Consider the following 18,375-nt stretch of genomic DNA (forward strand, 5'->3'; position numbering starts at 1 on the left):
AAGTGGGATTTGGCAAGAGTGATGATTCAATTAGATGTGTGAAAAGAGGAGAAATCCTATTTTTTATGAACTCAATTATTTGAGGCATTTGGATTTGTCTGACTTGCCTTTCATCACTATCCTTCTAGTTCCTCGCTAAAATTTGCATTATTTGTCTTAATAAATTGTTTCTTTTGGCATAAACTTTGAAGTGTGAAAAAGCACCTGCTTCAATTGTTTCTTTTTTATTGTTGCGAAAATTCATAATTTCGTAGCAAGCACCTGGTTCGATTTTTGGCACTATTATTTCATAGTCCATCTCATCAAAAGACGCCTTAATCACTTGTTGCACGATAATCAAACATGGGAACGGCAAGAAAAACAATTGTCAAACACACTATGAATAGTTAAACGATGCTGAATTTGACACTTGAAATAACACGAAAATAGATGCAAAGAACAAACATTAAAAACCAACAGGGATAGTGATCAATCATGCCTCGAAGAACAAACATTAAAAACCAACACGAAAGTTGTTAACTTTGAAGAGAAAAACTAATTTTAAATCTTTACAGAGAAACTCAACCACGCAGAAGTGCTTAGTGACAAAATAATCAGGCAACAAATCGCTTAAAACACTCAAAACACAACCCAGCAAAACCAAATAATCGAAAGAAGAAATCACATGGCCATTTCAGTTTTATAAAGAACACTATCCAAATTCTCAAAAACAATCAAAACCTGGTTTTATGTCAACCATCAAAAGCTATAAACTTTCAATCTTAAATGTTTACAGAGCAACTGAACGATGTAGAAACGCTTGACAACAAAATAATTAAGCAACAAATTGCCCAAAACAATCAAAAGAGAACTCAAAAAACCCAAATACAACACCCGCATCACTCGATAAACTGTGTCCACCAGAAAAAACTAATACCTGAGAAAATACCTAACCGCCGCAACTGGAAAGTTGAAGTGCTGAAAAATGACCAAGGAAAAACACAAAGTCATAGCCTGCTGAAAGACGAAGGCTAAGCTCTTTTGCAACCTTACAAATGAAAGTTTCTAGAATATGTATTTTGGTAACAAGCGCACGTGGTTCAATATCTTAGTGGATATGACGTTGAGTTTTTACCCATATGTTTTCGGTTCGAAATTCTCGTTCCTCTAAATGATTGTAATAGTTTTATTCCTTTCTCTTCCCACCCTTCCCACCCCGCTCCGGCTTTCCTCCACCCCAAATATTTACGGATCTGCGGTCACTCTCCTTCAACACGCTTTGACATGATTCTCCTGAGAAGTGTGTAGAACTCGGACGCAGGTGCTCACACCATCACCTCCCATGACTCTATCCCTAGTGGCTTTTTTTCTCCTTCGGTGACTTTTATTGCTAGTGGGTCATATCTCACTGGCTTTCTTTGGTTTGTGGTTGATGTTCCGATCTATGTGGTGCTTTGAGGAAGTTGTTGGAGTCGTCTTTTCCATCATTTTTGCAAATTTCGATGGCTGGATCTCTGTTTGTCGACGATGCTTTGGTGGCGGCTACGCAAGCAAGACTGTTGGGTTTTCCTGTTTCTGGGCTCAAAACTTTATTTTGGGCTTTGTTTTGAGGATCCATATCTTCTTTTGTGCTTTTCATGTAAATAGACCTCTTCTTTGGCAATTACAGTTGTTGGTCCTTTTGACCAAAAAAAACAAAAAAAAAAAAACAAAATACATTGATTTTTTGTTGTTCTTATTCAGCAATGCCAATAAACAAGCAATACTTTCTTCTTCTCGCTCATTTACGCAGCAAGACATCCAACTGATCATTTCGCTGGCGTCGACTGCACGGACCAGGCCACCGGAACAGGGCGCGGCGCACACACGGCGCGCTTTAGAAAATTCCACTCCCACTTCCACCGCTTTACGCTCTGGTTGACAATCCGATTGAAATCTCACAGAGCTCCGTCTCGCCCCATCTTCTTCATTGACCCCACCCGACCTTCATCACAACGCCGCCATGATTACCGCGGTAATTACGAACCTGCCACTCATCTCTTCCTCTTCCTCTTCTTCTGTTGGGTCTTTGTTTTGATGATTTGCTCGTAATTTGATTGTGTTTGCATGGAGCAGCAGAGAAGCATATCGGGGCCGTCGCAGAGCCCTAGATCTCCGTCGTCGCAGCCGTACCTGTCAGTCTCAGTGACTGATCCTGTGAAATTGGGCAATGGCGTCCAGGCATACATCTCCTACCGAGTGATCACCAAGGTAATTTCGTCATTTCGCTCTCAATTTCTGTTATTGATTGTAGGCTTTGATTTGATTAGGGTTAAGGTCCCTGTGATTGGGTTGATTGCGTAATTAACAGTAACTGCATGGTTGGTTTTAGCTCAGAGTGTACGGAAGATATAAATTCTCACTTTGTTAGGGGAATTTGTTTATTTAAGTTGGGTTTTGTTAGGGGAATTTGATGTACTGAATGATAAATTCAGTTAATGTGAGAATCAGTGATTCTCGTTATAATATGTGTGCAAACGAATGATGTTTTTCAATGGATCTTTTGAGCTTAAGCATGTTTAATGAGTTGGATGAGCATGTGATCTGTAAATATGCTCTTTTAAGTCTTGTTTTTGTGTCTATTTTGATGCAATAATAATGGTTAAATTCTACTTGAGCATTCACATCTATCTATGTTTGTTTTTTCAGACAAATTTTCTTGAATACCAAGGGCCGGAGAAGATTGTTATTCGACGTTACAGTGATTTTGTTTGGCTACGGGATCGCCTCTTTGAAAAGTATAAAGGAATTTTTATTCCACCTCTTCCAGAAAAGAGTGCTGTAGGTAACAACATAGCTATACCCATTTTCTTAGAACTCTTTTGTACTTGTAAAGTAGAAAATGCTATGTTTACCTCGTCATGTGCATTGTTTTGTCATGCCTAAACTTATGTACTTGTATCTTCATGTGTAGGCCTTAACTAGCTAGTATAGGTAACTTAGTTGTTGATTCAAATTGCGAATGAAGGAATTGTGATAGTGACAAGGTGGAGCCAACCCTAAGAAAATCCTCTCTCTCTCTTTTTTTTTTTGTTGGTTTATGATGTAGGATAGAATTGGGCAGCGGAAATTAGAGTGGTTAGCGGAAGCGAAAACACAGAAAACTTAAAAAAAACTGAAAATAAAAGATAAACTAGACTCCTCCAGGGGCCCAGCACACTTGGCCTTGCACCAAGAATTGGAATTTGGAATCACTCCAAATAAACACCTATCACTGTGACTAACTTCAGTCCTTAATGCAGAAAAGTTCCGTTTCAGTGCTGAATTTATTGAGATGAGGCGTCAAGCATTGGATGTATTTGTTAATCGGATAGCTTCACATCATGAACTTCAGCAAAGTGAGGATCTGAGAACCTTCTTACAAGCAGATGAAGAGGTGGTGCTTCTAAAGTGATGCCTTGAGTCACAGAGTTATTCTCATGTCACTACTACGAAAGTCAATAACTTATCAGGCACCTCTGTTGGACTTCAGAATAGTTGACGTGTTTATATGCTTTTTTCAGACAATGGAGAGGTTAAGGTTTCACGAGACTGGTATCTTTAAGAAGAAGCCGGCAGATTTGATGCAAATCTTCAAGGTAACTTTGATTCTGCATAGTGTTTGCAAGACTAACTGTTTCCATGGGATATTTCATTTCCCTAAAAAGGCATTTTTCATAATGGGCAATCCTTTCCACTGCTTCATGTCTTCCGCATTTATTGTATTTGTTGAACTGAATAGGCCACTTAAACTAGTAAGTATCTTTCCTTTTTGAGAGGTGATCTGGTTGAACAACAGCAGTTCTGTATTTAACAGGATGTACAATCTAAAGTGAGCGATGTTGTTCTCGGAAAGGAAAAGCCGGTGGACGAGTCAAATCCTGAATATGAGAAGTTGAAACACTACATCTTTGAGCTGGAAAACCACTTGGCTGAAGCCCAGAAACATGCATACCGTCTTGTCAAGAGGCACAGAGGTAATGACGATTTGAAGGCTCAATGTTCTTTCTTTACCTTTTTCTCTTACATTTCTCTATTAGGGGCCTTATGGCTGCATTTCCTTATTCTGAATTCTGAATGTGGTTAGAATGTGATTCTTTATAACTATATTTATGCAGAGCTGGGACAGTCTCTAGCAGATTTTGGGAAAGCAGCCAAGCTCCTAGGAGCTTCCGAAGGTAATGCTCTTGGAAAGGCCTTTACCGAGCTTGGGGTGAAGTCAGAGACATTATCAATTAGGCTGCAAAAGGAGGTAGGCTTGAATTGAGAATTCAATATATATCATTGGTGTTCCAGTGTCTATGGTGTGTTTGCTTATTCTTCTTTGCATGCATTCCTTTTGTTTTCCATTTTGTATAAGAGCTTATCATTATATGTTATGGTATTACCATATCTTTCCGTCTCGTTGTAGGCCCAACAACTGTTAATGAATTTTGAAGAACCCTTGAAAGATTATGTCCGTGCTGTGCAGTCTATTAAGGTGAGAAGTGTTTGACTTGATACATGTCTTTAGATTATACTGTTTGCACTTCTTTTACTTGTGTGTGTTGAAACAGGCCACAATAGCTGAGAGAGCAAATGCCTTCAGGCAACAGTGTGAACTTGCCGAAACAATTAAGTTGAAGGAGATAAATCTGTATGCATCTGGTCAACTGTTTTATGTTTCTCTGCGTGTCTGGATTTTCTGTTACGCTAGCCTCTTGTATACTGAAAACACAGACAAGCAGCACCTGTGATCATATTTAGGTTTCCAGTTAATAAAAATAAAATGGTTCAAGGAAAAAAAAAAGATTTGTGAAAATGCATGATGGGAACCATTTGATTCAACTAATGTTGGATTCCACTCACCATTTGATATAAATACTCTGGCGCTCGTTTTGTCTGTAATTGTTGATTGGCCTAATAAGTGTTGATTGGTTTGCAGTGACAAACTCATGTTGACCAGATCGGACAGGGTGGGCGAAGCTGAGCACGAGTACAACGAGGCAAGTCAGCTGATGCAATCATATATGGTTTACACGTTAGGTGGTATCTTCATTATTTGACTAAGATTGGTTTTGTGATGCAGTTGAAGGCTGAGGGTGAGGAAGCAACCAGAAGATTTGAAACGATAGTGCGACGGATGAATGAAGAGATAGTTCACTTTCAGGAACAAAAAACAACAGACATGGGGGTTGCTTTCCATGAATTTGCCAAGGGACAGGCACGCTTGGCGAATAGTATTGCAGACGCTTGGCGAAGTCTCCTCCCTAAGCTCGAATCTTGCTCTCCGGCTTAGTTGAGTGGATGTAAAACCGGAGCAGTATACTTCATGTGGTTCGTATAGACGGCAGAGCAGCTCTCTTTGTAAAAACTTTCGAACTTCAGGAGTTTGTTCTGTTATTCCGGTGTTGTACTTCTTGTGGATTATTATCTTTTTTTTTTTTCCCTTTCTCACTTATTACCTGTACAAATTGAGAACTAATTGAAAAGATTTGTTGCTTGCACTGTTACTTGCAGGGCAAGTCACTCTACAGATATGTGTACCTCACACATAGGATTTATTCACACATTTTGATATGCTTTCGAATGTCCAATTCTTCGAGTTGTCCGTTGAAATTAGAATCTTGTTTTACAAATTAGTAACTTTCTTACGTTTTAATTTTCTCGCATTGCACGTTAATAGTTTGCAATCACATCGATTTGTCTCCAAGCCGTATGAACTTCTTTTGGGCTAGTGATCCTTTTTCATTGAGAAATGGTAAAGGAGAATTGTCATTAAAATTCGAAAATAATCAATTTAAGAACCGTTTGATAACAATTTTTTTTTTTAATTTTAGTTTTTAGTTTTTTAGTTTTTTTTTTTTTTTTTAATTGAAGAATGAAAACTCGTTTGATAACTATTTTTAGTTTGCAAAAACTAGAAAATGCAAACTATTTTATTGAGTTTTCAAAATTTAGCTTTTAGCTTTCGATTTTGGGTTTGAAAATGTAAAGTGGTTATCAAACGAATTTTCATTTATCAGTTTTCAAAAAAAATAATAAACTAAAAACAAAATACTTATCAAACAACTCCTTAATTTCACACAAAAAGGAGGTAATTGTACCATTCAACTAAAAATTTGAGACTACTGGTTTCTTAACTCATCAAAAAGTGTAGCAATGGTCATTTTCATCAACTCCGTTAAGAACTTCCGTCAAAATGAGTCACGTGGCAAACACGTGAGGTTGAATCAAGGGGCAAATATAAAAAATCAAATCAGAAAAATTGTTGTAATGATCTCTCAACCTTAACCCAATTTGAGCAATAGTCTCTCAATTTAACCAAATTGTAGCAACGGTCCTTCCAACAAGACTCACTTTGACAGAATTCTGACTGAGTTGACAAAAAGGATCATAGCTGTACGTTTTGATGAGTTAAGAAAAAAGGGTCATGAATTTTAAATTAAGAGACTATTACTCCAATTGAGATAAATTTGAGAGACCGTTGCTAAATTTTGTTTTTAAAAAATGCCAAGTTTATGAGGCAAGCGGTGGCCTACATTTGCTGATATGGCATGAAATGATTGGAATCTTGATGAGGCGATTCTCGCCAACCATTCCCGCCTCGTTAAAGAAGATGAAAGAAGCATATCCTCCGAACTTGCGATTCCTCCAACAAATCCCTTTCCCTCTTTCCCATCAGTTCTAAAACCCCCTCACAGATTTCATTTGCTCAGCCAGCCATGGCCAGTTCTGTTGCTGTGGCGGGAGGAGCGATGAGCTCGCTCCGCTGCGTCCACTCCCCACGTGTCAGCTCCCACGTGCCACTCTCCCCTCCTCCTCCGTCGCTGGCTGCTTCCTGTCCACTAGTATCCACCACCGCCACCAGCAACTGCTTCTTTCCTAACCTTAATTTGCATTCCGGCCGTCACTACCGCCACCGAAATCAAACTGCGGTGGCCAAGGCGTCGTCTCAGGAAAAGGACAGCCTTATCCCTTCGGACGACGCCGAAGACGGCGTCTTGCTCGGGACCATGAAATTGCCCTCGGATACCGATCTTCCCAGATTCCAAATTCTACTATTCCAGGTAATATAAAGTATATGTAAACATTAAAGTGCACACTCTAACACCAAAGCTGGAATAGCTCAGCTGGTTAGAGCGTGTGGCTGTTAACCACAAGGTCGGAGGTTCGAACCCTCCTTCTAGCGTTTTTTAAATTTCTGTATTTTCCCATTTTTCTGGTCCAATGTGCTAAACGCTGCGTTTTGCTCAACAGTGGGCTAATAGTCTCTGCCAAGGAGCTAACCTGCCTCTTGATATGCCTTTGAAGGTACACAATATATTGTTCATTTCATTTTTTTATTTTTTTTCCTGTTTATTTATGTTTCTTCATTTTCCTTTATTTTATTCAAAGTTTGAAGTCGTATTAGGCGTTGCGTTGGAGGTATCGCTATATGCAATAAACTTAAATAAAAATCAAATCCCATTATGTTTATAACACCCAATTTATAAGGATGATTCACAAATTTATCCAATCCAATATGTCAGAAATAAACGAAAAATGAGTATGCGGAAATCAGTTTGCTTGACTTGTATTCCCTTAGCCATGTTGACTTCCATATTTAAGGTTCCGGTTGCATGGACACATTGGCATACATTATGAACATGGCACTGAGACCCTAGCAATGGACTGAATGTTTTCTTGTACATTGCAATGGAACAGGTAGACAAAATTGCAGGTGGGACTAGATTGGGGTTTGTTACAATCGGGAATGCGGAGGTTGAGGTCCCTGTGTACATAGACTGCTTGGTTTTTCCACCAAGTGACGGCTCTGGCCCTATTTTCCGAGCTGTCAGAAACGGACCCTTGAAGGACAAGACACCTCCTGGTGAGCCAAGGATCATGAGAAATCTTATGCAGGCCCTTCAGAAGTCGGTCCAAATCGCTAGACTGTAAACAGGATTTTTGTACGTATATTTGAGTTGAGATTATCTCCACTTTGTTATGTAATGCAAATTTTCTTACTTCTTTAAGTCCAAGACAAGAAAGTCCTAGTTTCTTGTTCAATTTTTATGCTTGGTGGTCGAATGCAAGCTTTGTTTGCTTCAACAAAGTTCAATGCAGATTACGATGATCTGGGATTTGTCCAGAAATAGACCGAATGTGCTTTTTTAGCTAGTTGATAGATGACTAAACTACTTTTAACCTCTGACTTTGTAGTCTTTCGATTTGTGTCCTTTGTGCCGCTAGACTACATAATATTTGCTGTAATCTTGGATGTTCAATGTTCTAACGAGGTTGCATTGTCTTGGAGCTTATTACTAGGTAATTGTTCTCAACTTTGTCTTAACTGGATTCATTGGTTTCTTCATGCTAAAACGTGATTGCAATCATTTACCTATTAAATAATCACACTAGGAAACAAATTTGATACCCAGTACTTTCCATGTTGGCAGTATCCTCTGCTATATAAGGTATCTTGAATCTGGAACTGAAATTCTCACACCTTGTTTTGACCTTAAGTAAGAAATTGTACCAAATTCTAGATCTGGAACTTGAAAGAAAATGGAGCAGCAAGAATCGGAAGTTAGTTTTGGTTATGGACAAGAAGATGGTTATGATGCAGTTGTTGTGGGGTCTGGCTATGGCGGTTCTGTTGCTGCTTGTCGGTTGTCTATGGCAGGGGTAAGGGTGTGTCTAGTTGAGAAAGGCCGGAGATGGGAATCTAAGGACTTTCCTACTAACAGCTCGAAGATATTTTCTACTACAAGGATGGAGAACCAGAACCTAGGCATTAGCTTTGGACCAAAAGATGCTTTGTTCCAGGTTATTCTCTCTTCCTCTTTTTCTCTAGGGCAATATCTGCATCGATTCTGTATTTTGTTGTTTGTTTTGAATCATGTCAATCGCAGGATATTGTATGTACTTTGTTTTGTGATGTCACTTTTGCTTACTATTGTGTATATACCGGTTTTTTTACTTTTTACTATAATTTAGCGACATATACAGTTTTTCCGTAACCATTCAAATCAGGGCAAGGTGTAATATGCATCTGTTATGATGAAAGTCTAGGTATATGAGCAGAATGATTCTTTAGCAGCTACGGCGTGTGGACTTGGTGGGGGTTCATTAGTGAATGCAGGAGTTCTGGTTCCAGCACCAGCTCGTGCTAGACGAAATCCAAAATGGCCAAAGGATTGGGAAAGGAATTGGGATAACTGTGAAGCTTCTGCGGCAGCCATGCTGAAAGCACAAAGCATTCCTGTCAAGTTTCCTGCTGCAAAAGTCTTGGAAGAGGTTGCTATTGGAGAGACTGAAGAAGCTTTTGAGACTTTGGTGAAGCTAAGCGTGAATTTTGACCTTGAAGAACTACAAACTGATGCAATGGGTACCTGCTTAGCCTGTGGAAACTGTCTTTCTGGATGTCCTTATAATGCCAAAAGTTCTACTGACAAAAATTATCTGCGTTCAGCAATCCAGGCATGTCTTATGTTATCTAATAGATCAATGAAGTTCGTAAAAAAAAATATATATATCCATTAGGATGTAATAGATGTTCGTGTTTAAGTTTTTACCGTACCTTCTCCGCTAAAACCAGTGTTTCTTGTGAAGCAGGCAGGCTGCATAGTTAAAACAGAATGTCAAGTACAGTATGTGGTTCGAAACATGCATGAAAACTTCCAATACAAAGGAGAAAGCAGTAGAAAAAATAGAAGATGGCTTATTTACTTGAATGAGATTGATTACATAACCTCTGATTTCGTAATCCTATCAGGTGAGAAACAATCAAATTAGGTATTCTGAAAATTTTAATCACAAAGACTCTTAACAATTTCTAGACTTGTTTTTTCGCAGCGGGAGTTTTTGGCACCACTAAAATACTCTACCAGTCAAGAATGAGAGGACTAAAACTTTCTGAAGCACTTGGATCTGGATTCAGCTGCAATGGAAATACTGTGGCTTATCTTGCTGGGAGCCCAGCACCACTGAATGGTTACGGATTAGACAGAAAGCAAATGTTTAAGACACCATTTGAAGAAAGGCCAGGGCCATCCATCTCTGCCTCTTACACTTCTTCGCTCGGCTTTACAATACAGGTTCAGAAACTTCTGTGAACTTAATTGACTTCAGTTTTTCATTCATGTAAATCTATTGGTTTGGTCACAAATGACTTTTAATTTTTTATGTAATCAACGATGTATCATATAGATATCTGGTGGGAAAATCTAGATGTAGTCTGGCTTTTGTGGAAAACGAGTTACATATATATATGAAGTATGCATGCATGTATATAAATGTTAATCTCTGAAGATATAAGTTTAAAAATGTTTTTTTCTGGTTTGATGGATTTGGATTCATCAACCTCTTATGTAGTCTTCGTTGTTACAGAGTGCTGTACTTCCAACATCGTATCCGTACCTGCTGTTTAAAGGAATTACAACCTACGGATGGCCTACTGGATACTGGTTCCTTCATGGGATTATAGACAAGATAAAGCATATCATAGGTTGTAAAGCAACCCAAGCAATGGTTCTTATTGCATTGGGATATGATGAGAGTGATGGTAAGATCACGTTGGAAAAGGGCACGAACAAAATCTGCTTTACCCCGCCTCATGATTCCCTTCTCCCACGAAAAATTACAGCTTTCCAAAAGCTCACTAAGAAATTAGGAGGAATTCTCTTTATGTCAAAATACCGAAGCACATCAGTTCATCTTTTAGGAGGGTGCAATGCATCTTTAGATCCTTCACACGGTGTTTGCAACTCCAACGGGCAGGTTTTTGATCCATTGTCGCCTATCACTGTACATCCCGGCCTCTATGTATGTGATGCTTCTTTGATCCCATGCTCTATTGGAATAAATCCTTCTCTTACTATTGCGACGGCAGCTGAGCACATAAGCAAGAACCTTGTGCAGGATGCTCTAAAGTACAGAGAAGGTCTTGCATCTGTTCCTAGAATTGCTAACCAAGGTCAGGATTCCTTCACTGATAAGACTATAGTTAATGGTCAGAGATCAGAGGTCTTGGTCAAAGAAACAATGAGAGGTTACGTTGGGGGTATGCCGTGCACAGCTTATCTCAGAATGAAGATGAACCCTCAAGACCAGAAAGGACCGAATGAGCGGAAGTTGGGTACTCAAGAAGCCCATTCCCTTTTAAGAGGGAAAGTTGGAGGGCATGTGAAACTTAGAGCCTTTGAGAAGGATGATTTACATGTCTTAGATGGGGACGTAAATATTTGCGAGGTAGATTGCAGAACTCCTTACACACAGTATATGCATTACCATCTTCTTCTCGGGGCTTCTACTGGTTCAAGGTATATAAAACTTGAAAGTTTGATAAACTTTCTTACTTTTATTTTTCTCACAACGATTTTGATGCAGATATATTCTCGAGGGAAGAAAGATAATGAATCCTTTTATCTCTGCATTATATGCTTGGAGGGAGATGACAACACTGCATGTGACATTTGTGAAAGTTGCTGAGAAAAACTCGGAGGATGAGAAGGTTGTTTTAAAAGGGGAGCTTAGCATTTCGATGAAGGAGCTTCTTAAGAGTTTCATAAGCCTTGAAGGAAACAAGAAGGGAAGGTTCTTATGCCATCTATTAGGGGCCCTCTTGAGAACCTATGTATTGCAGATACCTCGAGGGAACCACAAGGATTTAGATTCATCCTATTTTCAAATTAAATCTTATCCGAGCGGCATTCTCCATGAATTAAAAACAGGTAGCAAATGTTTTTGTTTTCTGTTTCCGGTCCATTTCTTGCTGCTATAGAGTTCCTAATTTCTTGTCCATATATTGTGCAGAAGATGGATTCAATATCAGTTGTAGGCAATGGAAGTGCCACCATATTTTGCCACAACTTAAAGGAAATGAGCAACTAAATCCAGTTCTTCTTCTTAATGGATACTCCACCGAGAGTTACTGGCTGCCAACAGAGCCAAATGATTTAGTCAGAACTCTGCTTGAAGGAGGGCATGAAACATGGCTACTGCAATCACGATTGCACCCTCTGAATTCGTCAAACAGTTTTACGATTGAAGATATTGCAAGATTTGACATCGCTGCTGGTAAAAGACCAAATACACCTACTGTAATTGTACTTAACTCTTACTAATCCTATTGTATGTCAATGAGCGTTTTCCTGCTTCACTTTTTCTGCAGCAATTAATAAGATTGTTGAGTTGCATGGGCCGCGCGTGAAGGTGCATGTAGTTGCACACTGTGTCGGAGGCTTAGCCATACACATAGCTGTCATGGGAGGTCACGTCTCTGCAACCCGTATTGCTTCTCTCTCATGCACCAATTCTTCAATGTTCTTCAAGCTTAGTCCTTGGTCCAGAGTTAAAATGTGGCTTCCTCTGATGCCGGTGAGTTCTCACTCTCGCTCCCCACCCCCCTCCCCCACCCCCCGCCCTCCGCCCATCTCTCTCTATAGATTTAGGATGGAATACAACCACGCAGGAAACTTATTAATTATTATGAACAAGGGGAGGAAGGAATTAAATAAAGTTTGTAGTAATTCAAAAATTATTAAATCGTAAAGCAAGCTCACATTAATTTTACCTGCGAGAGCCTCAAAAGTTCCTTTTAATATGCAGATATCAATGTTCATACTTGGAATTGATAAGACGCTTCCTCTGTTGGAGACATCAACCGTTAGCTTACGCCACAGCCTCCTGAAACTTATAGCCCGCTTCATACCCCGCTACGAGAGATGCACCTGCAACGAATGTGAAGTTTTCTCAGGAATCTTCGGAAACACATTCTGGCACAAAAACGTAAGCCCCACCATGCACCAGTGGTTGAACAAGCAAAGCTCTACAAAACTTCCCATGGCAGCATTTCCCCACCTGAGAAAGATATGCAACTCCGGTTTTATAGTAGACAGCAACGGCAGCAACTCATATTTGATCCATCCAGAAAGAATGGCACTCCCAACGCTTTACATATCCGGAGGGCGGTCTCTCCTCGTGACTCCTCACACGTCTTTCCTCGCTCATAAGTACATGAAGTTGCACCAGCCAGGATTCCATCACGAAAGGGTAGTTGTGGAGGGTTTCGGGCATTCAGATTTGTTGATTGGAGAAGATTCTCACAAGAAAGTTTTTCCTCACATTTTATCTCACATACGATTAGCTGAAAGCGGAAGGAGTGGGAAGGGAAAGAGGTTCAGAAAAGAGATATTGGATTGGGAAGTTGATGATCTGTATGAAGGATTTGGGGGATTTGGAACATGGTTTTCTCCTCCTGTTGTTGTTGTGCTGTTGTTTATGTTGTTTTTTCTGCTGGTGTCTTTGTTTTTGTAGTTTCAGACCAAAACAAAACAAGTCAATGTTTTTGTTGTTGGATAAAACAACGAACTGCAGATGATTCCATGATTGTCATGTAGCTTCGTTTTTAAGTATGTTTGGGAGAAAATAGTGAGGAGTTGCAAATGCAATTAGGGTTCTTTAAGGAGCTGTAAACCTAATAACACAGGGAAATTTCTTCAAATGCTACCTATTGTTGAATGATATAAGAATGAATGAATGGATGCGACTGAAAATAGAATATCCAAACAGTTGTGAAAATCAAATTTGGCGGCTAAATGAATACGGATACTAGATCTCCTCTCTTGCGGCCCAAGATACGTTATGGATTTGAATATGAACACTAAATCTCCTCTCTTGCGACCCAAAATATGTAGCATTGAAGTCATACCCATAACTCAAATGTTGTATACGTTACCAAAATATTACTGACCCGTATTGTTTTATAGGAACCATTTTAGCTAACTTGGGTTTTTCTGTTGTTCTCTCTTTCAGTTGATTTTTCAATGTGACTGAAATATAAGATGATACAGCACGTGTTACTATACAAATGGTGGAATATGTGTGAGAAAAAGATAATAACTTAAAAAATAAAATTTCCCACCACCTATATAAAAACACGTGGTGTACCACTTGTGTTCCAGTTACAATGAAAATTTTCTCATTTGCCTGGTCCTCTCAACCTACAAATATTCGTTTCCGAAACGTATAAGTGGCGTGGTAATTGCTGCGAACGCAAGTAACCCAACAGGATCCTCTCCGAATCCTTTTGGTGAGGATCTTAGAGATTCATCTTGTCAGTTTATCGTACATCGTGCGGTCAGTTTTTATAATGTACTGTTTGTATTTAATTTTAAATAAAAATATTTAAAATAATTTCTAACTGCATGATATACGATAAACCGATACAATTCACGATACAATTCACGTATTTTCGACGAGGATCCGGATTCGCAAGTAACAATTAACGGTCAAGAGAGAGAAACAGAAGCATGTGGTGACGTGGCAATAACCCATTAGCCTCATCGTCTCTTTTGTCTCCGTCTTCCACCAAGATGCCCACTCAAAGTCTCAAACCTCCCAAAGATTCCTCTCTCTCTATCTCCCCTCTGCTCTCCCTCACCAAAACCCTCCTTCCTCTCTCTCTCTGCTTTTTGGCTGATGAGATGAGCAGAGCGTAGAAGCTTTACAAAAATGGCTTCTTTCTCACTCACTTCTCATCCTCCCCCTTCCTCCAATACCCTACTTCCCTCCACCATCTCCTCCCATGGAATCCCTAGACGTCTCTCTCTGTCCAAATTCACCTCCCCGCGTCCCCAAATTTCCTGTTCTGCTTCCAAGGAATCATCCCCCGGCGATAACACGCCAAGGTAATCAAGAGCCCGTCTGGATTGCTTTCTCTATAAAGCACTTTTACTCATAAGCACTTCTACTATAAACACGTTTAAAATTTTATTAAAATCCAAGTGCCTTGAAATGTTTTATTAAAAATTCAAGTGCTTTATGAAGAAGCATCTCACAGGAGCATTTCTCGTCTGAAAAGAACTTCTATGAGCCAAAAGCATTTAGCCCTTTTGGCTGTCAGAAGGCGCTTTTAGCAATCCGAAACTGAAATTCAATTTTGGTCCTTCTGTTTAGTTAACGGGAAAATGCTAAGCTTTCTGTGTTCTGTTTTCTTTCGTCAGCACCTTTTGCATCATAGAAGGGCCGGAGACGGTACAGGACTTTGTGCAGATGCAACTGCAGGAAATTCAGGACAACATAAGAAGCCGGCGCAACAAGATTTTTCTTCTCATGGAAGAGGTGAAAACAGAAAACTCAAAAGTGTTTGATATATGTTTGATCATTTACATTTCAGTAATTAGGGGATTGTTAACTTCTTTGTTTGATATATGTTTGGTTTGTGTAGCTAAGGAGATTGCGGGTGCAGCACCGGATGAGGATGGCGAAAGATATGGATGAGGCTTGTGTGGAAGAGTCAAATGAGATGCCTGACATTCCATCCACTATCCCATTTCTCCCTCATATGGTGAGTATCATCTACAATTTAGTTAAAGGCCTTAAGTTTGCTCCTTATCGACGTGCTCAAACAAGTTGGGATATTTGGATAGTTAGCTAAGTAGTCAGAAACACGTATGGGTTTAGATACAAATACTAACCTTATATTTCAAGAGGGGGCATGCGGGTTGAAAACGATAATTGACAATGAATTATTGTCCATGTTTGATAAGATGGTTATGTTTCTTTGTTTAGCTCTTGCTGAGTCCGTTTCTTGTGCCAACAGTCACCAACTAATACCTTTCCAATTAAATGTCCAACTAAAACAAGTGCTCATATGCCAAAATTTTCATGTCTGTATGATATTTTTCTTCTGAATTCTGTGGTTGTGCAAGCACTTTACCTTTTATTTCAGCTGACATTGTGTGATATGTGTTACGATGTAGACACCAAAGACATTGAAGCAGCTCTACCTCACAAGCTTATCCATGATATCTAGTGTAATTGTATTTGGGGGTCTCATTGCACCATCGGTAAGTCTATAAGCATGGATGATTGTTTATAGTGAATATTTCCCCATGGCTCCATACATGTATACTTTTGTAAAGGTGGATTCCCATTTTTTTTACCCTTTACCTGCTTATATGTTTACTGGCCCTTAAAGCGTGATGCTACATGTTCCTCTGTTTATTAAGGATATCTTCGGTTGAGGTCATAACGGATTAGGAACCTTAGTTTTGATGTTCATGTTTTGTGCCTATTGGATGGACTTAGAATTCTTCACTGTTATATGTGTTAAATGTCTCAACCTGTTCTCTGTGACAGCTGGAACTAAAATTAGGTATAGGAGGTACCTCGTATGAAGATTTCATTCGTAGCATGCATCTGCCTTTACAATTAAGGTATATACTGAACATGTTTCTTTTTTCCTGATTACAATTAGAAATTCAAGCAACCAGTATGGTTTTTCTTACTTACTGTTCTGAAATCCCTTTTGTTTGATTTTGATTTCAGTCAGGTTGATCCTATTGTGGCATCCTTCTCCGGTGGGGCAGTGGGTGTCATTTCAGCATTGATGTTGATTGAAGCTAACAATGTTGAGCAGCAAGAGAAGAAAAGGTGCAAATATTGCCATGGAACTGGTATGTTTTAAACTGCCATAAATGAAATGTGCCAACTGATAAAGTTCTAAGGGATAAGTGGATCATTTGTTGAATGGGGTTGTTTTTATATCTTCTTGCGGTTAGTTTTTATGAAGTTTGCGTATGCTGATAAATTTATGAAAATAACAAGTAAAAAGTGGCTTAGGTTCTGGCTCTTACAACGCTATTAGTTTCTTCGAATTGTACAGAAGTTCTCCCTTGCCTTTCTCATCACTAAAAATCTTTTCAACTTTGTTACTTTTCTGATGTTTTTTACCTTTCTTTAATTTCTCGTTATAAATGTTATTTCTAATGTTATATTGTTCTCATACTTTGGTTTTAATCTGGTAATTTTGTCTGGGCAAACATGGGCAGGGTACTTGGCCTGTGCTAGATGTTCTGCAAGTGGAGCGTGCTTGAACATCAATCCTATATCAGCATCTAGTGCATCAGACCGCCCTTTGCGAGTGCCCACAACTGAGAGGTGCCCAAATTGCTCTGGTGCTGGAAAGGTACAAAATTTGTTGCTAGGTGGTTTATTCATGAGAAATGATCGCACTGCAATTTTTCACACTTATCTCTTGGTGTTGTTGATCATTTGTTTCGTGCTACACTTGCTTCAAATCTTTCCACAATTTCATCGTATCATGTTTGCCGATGATTTACTCGTGCCGAGCTTAAAAGGAAGAAAGAATTATAAAGGGATTTACGATGATTTGTCAAACTTCCGAAAGGAATTTTGTGCAAAAAGGCTTTAATTCCATTCGTTTCTTTTGATAGGAGATTTGCATCATCTATTTTAATGCCAAACTCTCTCTCTTTCGCTCTCTACTAGGACTAATTACCTTCCATGTTCACTTAGGTCATGTGCCCGACGTGCCTGTGCACTGGGATGATGATGGCAAGCGAGCATGACCCGCGGATTGATCCATTTGACTAAAGCAAACCAGAGGAATAACTTAGCGGTGTTATCTCCTCGTCGATGCAGCTCTGGAATATTTTCCATTCCAGGCCTTAATTTTCGACTGCCCAAAGACACAAAATAGTATATAAAGTTACAGTTGTTTAAAAGCAAAGTAAGTTGAATAGATTGGTTTTCAAAACTTGTGCCAAATGTTGGCTTGATTGCAAGAGTACTTCATGTAAACTAGGAATCATCGCAAATTTACGTGTTTGATGAAATCGGTTACAACTTACACATGGATTTGGGAACTTGGCTGTGAAGAAATGCCAATTTAGTTGAATTTGTTGCTTTTTGTTGACATAAAAGTAGAGAAATCTTCTATGAGCAATTTAGATGCAAAACTTATTAGGTCATCCCCAATGGAGAAGGTTAAAGGTCTAAAAGCAAAAAATGATTTGATTTGCCCAAAAACTCATCTCCAACCGATTACTGGGCTGTAATTTTGTGGAGCCCATCATGCTATTATTTGATCGAAGGGCCATAAGGTTGGCCAAATGTAGGCTATGTAGCCCTCCTCCTAGCCGTTTTTTGGTGCTCAACTCTTCAATTACAATAATTGATTTAATTAACCAATAAATTTAAAGTATAAACTTAAAACAATTAAATTATTGAGGGGGGGTTATGTTTAGCTTCCTTCGGTTGGAGATGTTATATGAGTATGATCTGACACTATTTATTATTATTATTATTTTACAAGGCTATAATTTTGGACGGGACTATATCTAGCCATATCGATTAGAGATGACCTTAGTGGCTATTCACGTCTGAGAGCTATGATTGGAGGAAATCATCAGTAAGCTTGACCCATGGGGCAGTCTCTCACAAAGAGTCGGGAATGCATGTAGGTCCGGCTCTTGGGGCCTACATTTTGGCAGAAGTGATAGAGTTGCTGCATGAATAGTCGCAAGTAGTCTCTACATATTTACCAACCAATTTGTATTTAGTTGCAGGATCATTTCCAGTAAGCAAATCAGATTCCATTACTTCCCT

The 18,375-nt window shown here is 39.2% G+C and overlaps 4 protein-coding genes and 2 non-coding genes across 6 annotated transcripts; all 6 read left to right on the forward strand.

The window, feature by feature from the left end:
- The first annotated feature begins 7 nt into the window (after positions 1 to 7).
- On the forward strand, positions 8 to 112 carry LOC137746362 (small nucleolar RNA Z266). The gene has a single exon (XR_011069832.1). It is a non-coding gene; the product is annotated as a small nucleolar RNA Z266 (small nucleolar RNA).
- A 1,622-nt stretch (positions 113 to 1,734) lies between these two features.
- On the forward strand, positions 1,735 to 5,510 carry LOC137745160 (sorting nexin 1-like). The gene is made up of 11 exons (XM_068485062.1): positions 1,735 to 1,993; positions 2,095 to 2,229; positions 2,668 to 2,803; positions 3,261 to 3,394; positions 3,522 to 3,596; positions 3,815 to 3,974; positions 4,116 to 4,249; positions 4,409 to 4,477; positions 4,554 to 4,633; positions 4,922 to 4,982; positions 5,066 to 5,510. The coding sequence occupies exons 1-11, from the start codon at positions 1,982 to 1,984 to the stop codon at positions 5,273 to 5,275; spliced, it is 1,206 nt and encodes a 401-aa protein (XP_068341163.1). The 5' UTR covers positions 1,735 to 1,981; the 3' UTR covers positions 5,276 to 5,510.
- A 1,069-nt stretch (positions 5,511 to 6,579) lies between these two features.
- On the forward strand, positions 6,580 to 8,123 carry LOC137746192 (uncharacterized). Its single transcript, XM_068486265.1, has 3 exons — positions 6,580 to 7,046; positions 7,237 to 7,290; positions 7,684 to 8,123. Exons 1-3 carry the CDS (start codon positions 6,702 to 6,704, stop codon positions 7,915 to 7,917), a joined length of 633 nt encoding a protein of 210 aa, XP_068342366.1. The 5' UTR covers positions 6,580 to 6,701; the 3' UTR covers positions 7,918 to 8,123.
- On the forward strand, positions 7,095 to 7,168 carry TRNAN-GUU (transfer RNA asparagine (anticodon GUU)). The gene has a single exon. It is a non-coding gene; the product is annotated as a tRNA-Asn (tRNA).
- A 122-nt stretch (positions 8,124 to 8,245) lies between the features above and the next one.
- On the forward strand, positions 8,246 to 13,409 carry LOC137746191 (uncharacterized). Its single transcript, XM_068486264.1, has 9 exons — positions 8,246 to 8,787; positions 9,034 to 9,445; positions 9,581 to 9,736; positions 9,817 to 10,058; positions 10,351 to 11,282; positions 11,350 to 11,693; positions 11,776 to 12,039; positions 12,134 to 12,339; positions 12,571 to 13,409. The coding sequence occupies exons 1-9, from the start codon at positions 8,527 to 8,529 to the stop codon at positions 13,276 to 13,278; spliced, it is 3,525 nt and encodes a 1,174-aa protein (XP_068342365.1). The 5' UTR covers positions 8,246 to 8,526; the 3' UTR covers positions 13,279 to 13,409.
- Positions 13,410 to 14,339: 930 nt separating this feature from the next.
- LOC137745315 (protein ORANGE-LIKE, chloroplastic-like) lies at positions 14,340 to 17,663 on the forward strand. Its single transcript, XM_068485254.1, has 8 exons — positions 14,340 to 14,651; positions 14,967 to 15,084; positions 15,191 to 15,310; positions 15,726 to 15,812; positions 16,105 to 16,181; positions 16,294 to 16,421; positions 16,797 to 16,933; positions 17,284 to 17,663. The coding sequence occupies exons 1-8, from the start codon at positions 14,476 to 14,478 to the stop codon at positions 17,359 to 17,361; spliced, it is 921 nt and encodes a 306-aa protein (XP_068341355.1). The 5' UTR covers positions 14,340 to 14,475; the 3' UTR covers positions 17,362 to 17,663.
- The last annotated feature ends 712 nt before the right edge of the window (positions 17,664 to 18,375 follow it).

Source organism: Pyrus communis, chromosome 9 (genome assembly GCF_963583255.1).
Source record: "Pyrus communis chromosome 9, drPyrComm1.1, whole genome shotgun sequence".
NCBI lineage: Eukaryota > Viridiplantae > Streptophyta > Magnoliopsida > Rosales > Rosaceae > Pyrus > Pyrus communis.

Excerpts from the sequence above, each read along its gene's own strand:
- LOC137745160 (XM_068485062.1), top strand. Across the intron at positions 3,395-3,521 it reads TCTTACAAGCAGATGAAGAG|ACAATGGAGAGGTTAAGGTT; the intron begins GTGGTGCTTCTA and ends TGCTTTTTTCAG. Across the intron at positions 4,634-4,921 it reads AAGTTGAAGGAGATAAATCT|TGACAAACTCATGTTGACCA; the intron begins GTATGCATCTGG and ends ATTGGTTTGCAG.
- LOC137746192 (XM_068486265.1), top strand. The coding sequence starts at position 6,702 with ATGGCCAGTTCTGTTGCTGTGGCGGGAGGAGCGATGAGCTCGCTCCGC. Across the intron at positions 7,047-7,236 it reads TCCAAATTCTACTATTCCAG|TGGGCTAATAGTCTCTGCCA; the intron begins GTAATATAAAGT and ends TTTGCTCAACAG. Across the intron at positions 7,291-7,683 it reads CTCTTGATATGCCTTTGAAG|GTAGACAAAATTGCAGGTGG; the intron begins GTACACAATATA and ends GCAATGGAACAG.
- LOC137746191 (XM_068486264.1), top strand. The coding sequence starts at position 8,527 with ATGGAGCAGCAAGAATCGGAAGTTAGTTTTGGTTATGGACAAGAAGAT. Across the intron at positions 10,059-10,350 it reads CGCTCGGCTTTACAATACAG|AGTGCTGTACTTCCAACATC; the intron begins GTTCAGAAACTT and ends TCGTTGTTACAG. Across the intron at positions 11,283-11,349 it reads GGGGCTTCTACTGGTTCAAG|ATATATTCTCGAGGGAAGAA; the intron begins GTATATAAAACT and ends ATTTTGATGCAG.
- LOC137745315 (XM_068485254.1), top strand. The coding sequence starts at position 14,476 with ATGGCTTCTTTCTCACTCACTTCTCATCCTCCCCCTTCCTCCAATACC. Across the intron at positions 15,085-15,190 it reads TTTTTCTTCTCATGGAAGAG|CTAAGGAGATTGCGGGTGCA; the intron begins GTGAAAACAGAA and ends TGGTTTGTGTAG. Across the intron at positions 16,182-16,293 it reads CATCTGCCTTTACAATTAAG|TCAGGTTGATCCTATTGTGG; the intron begins GTATATACTGAA and ends TTTTGATTTCAG.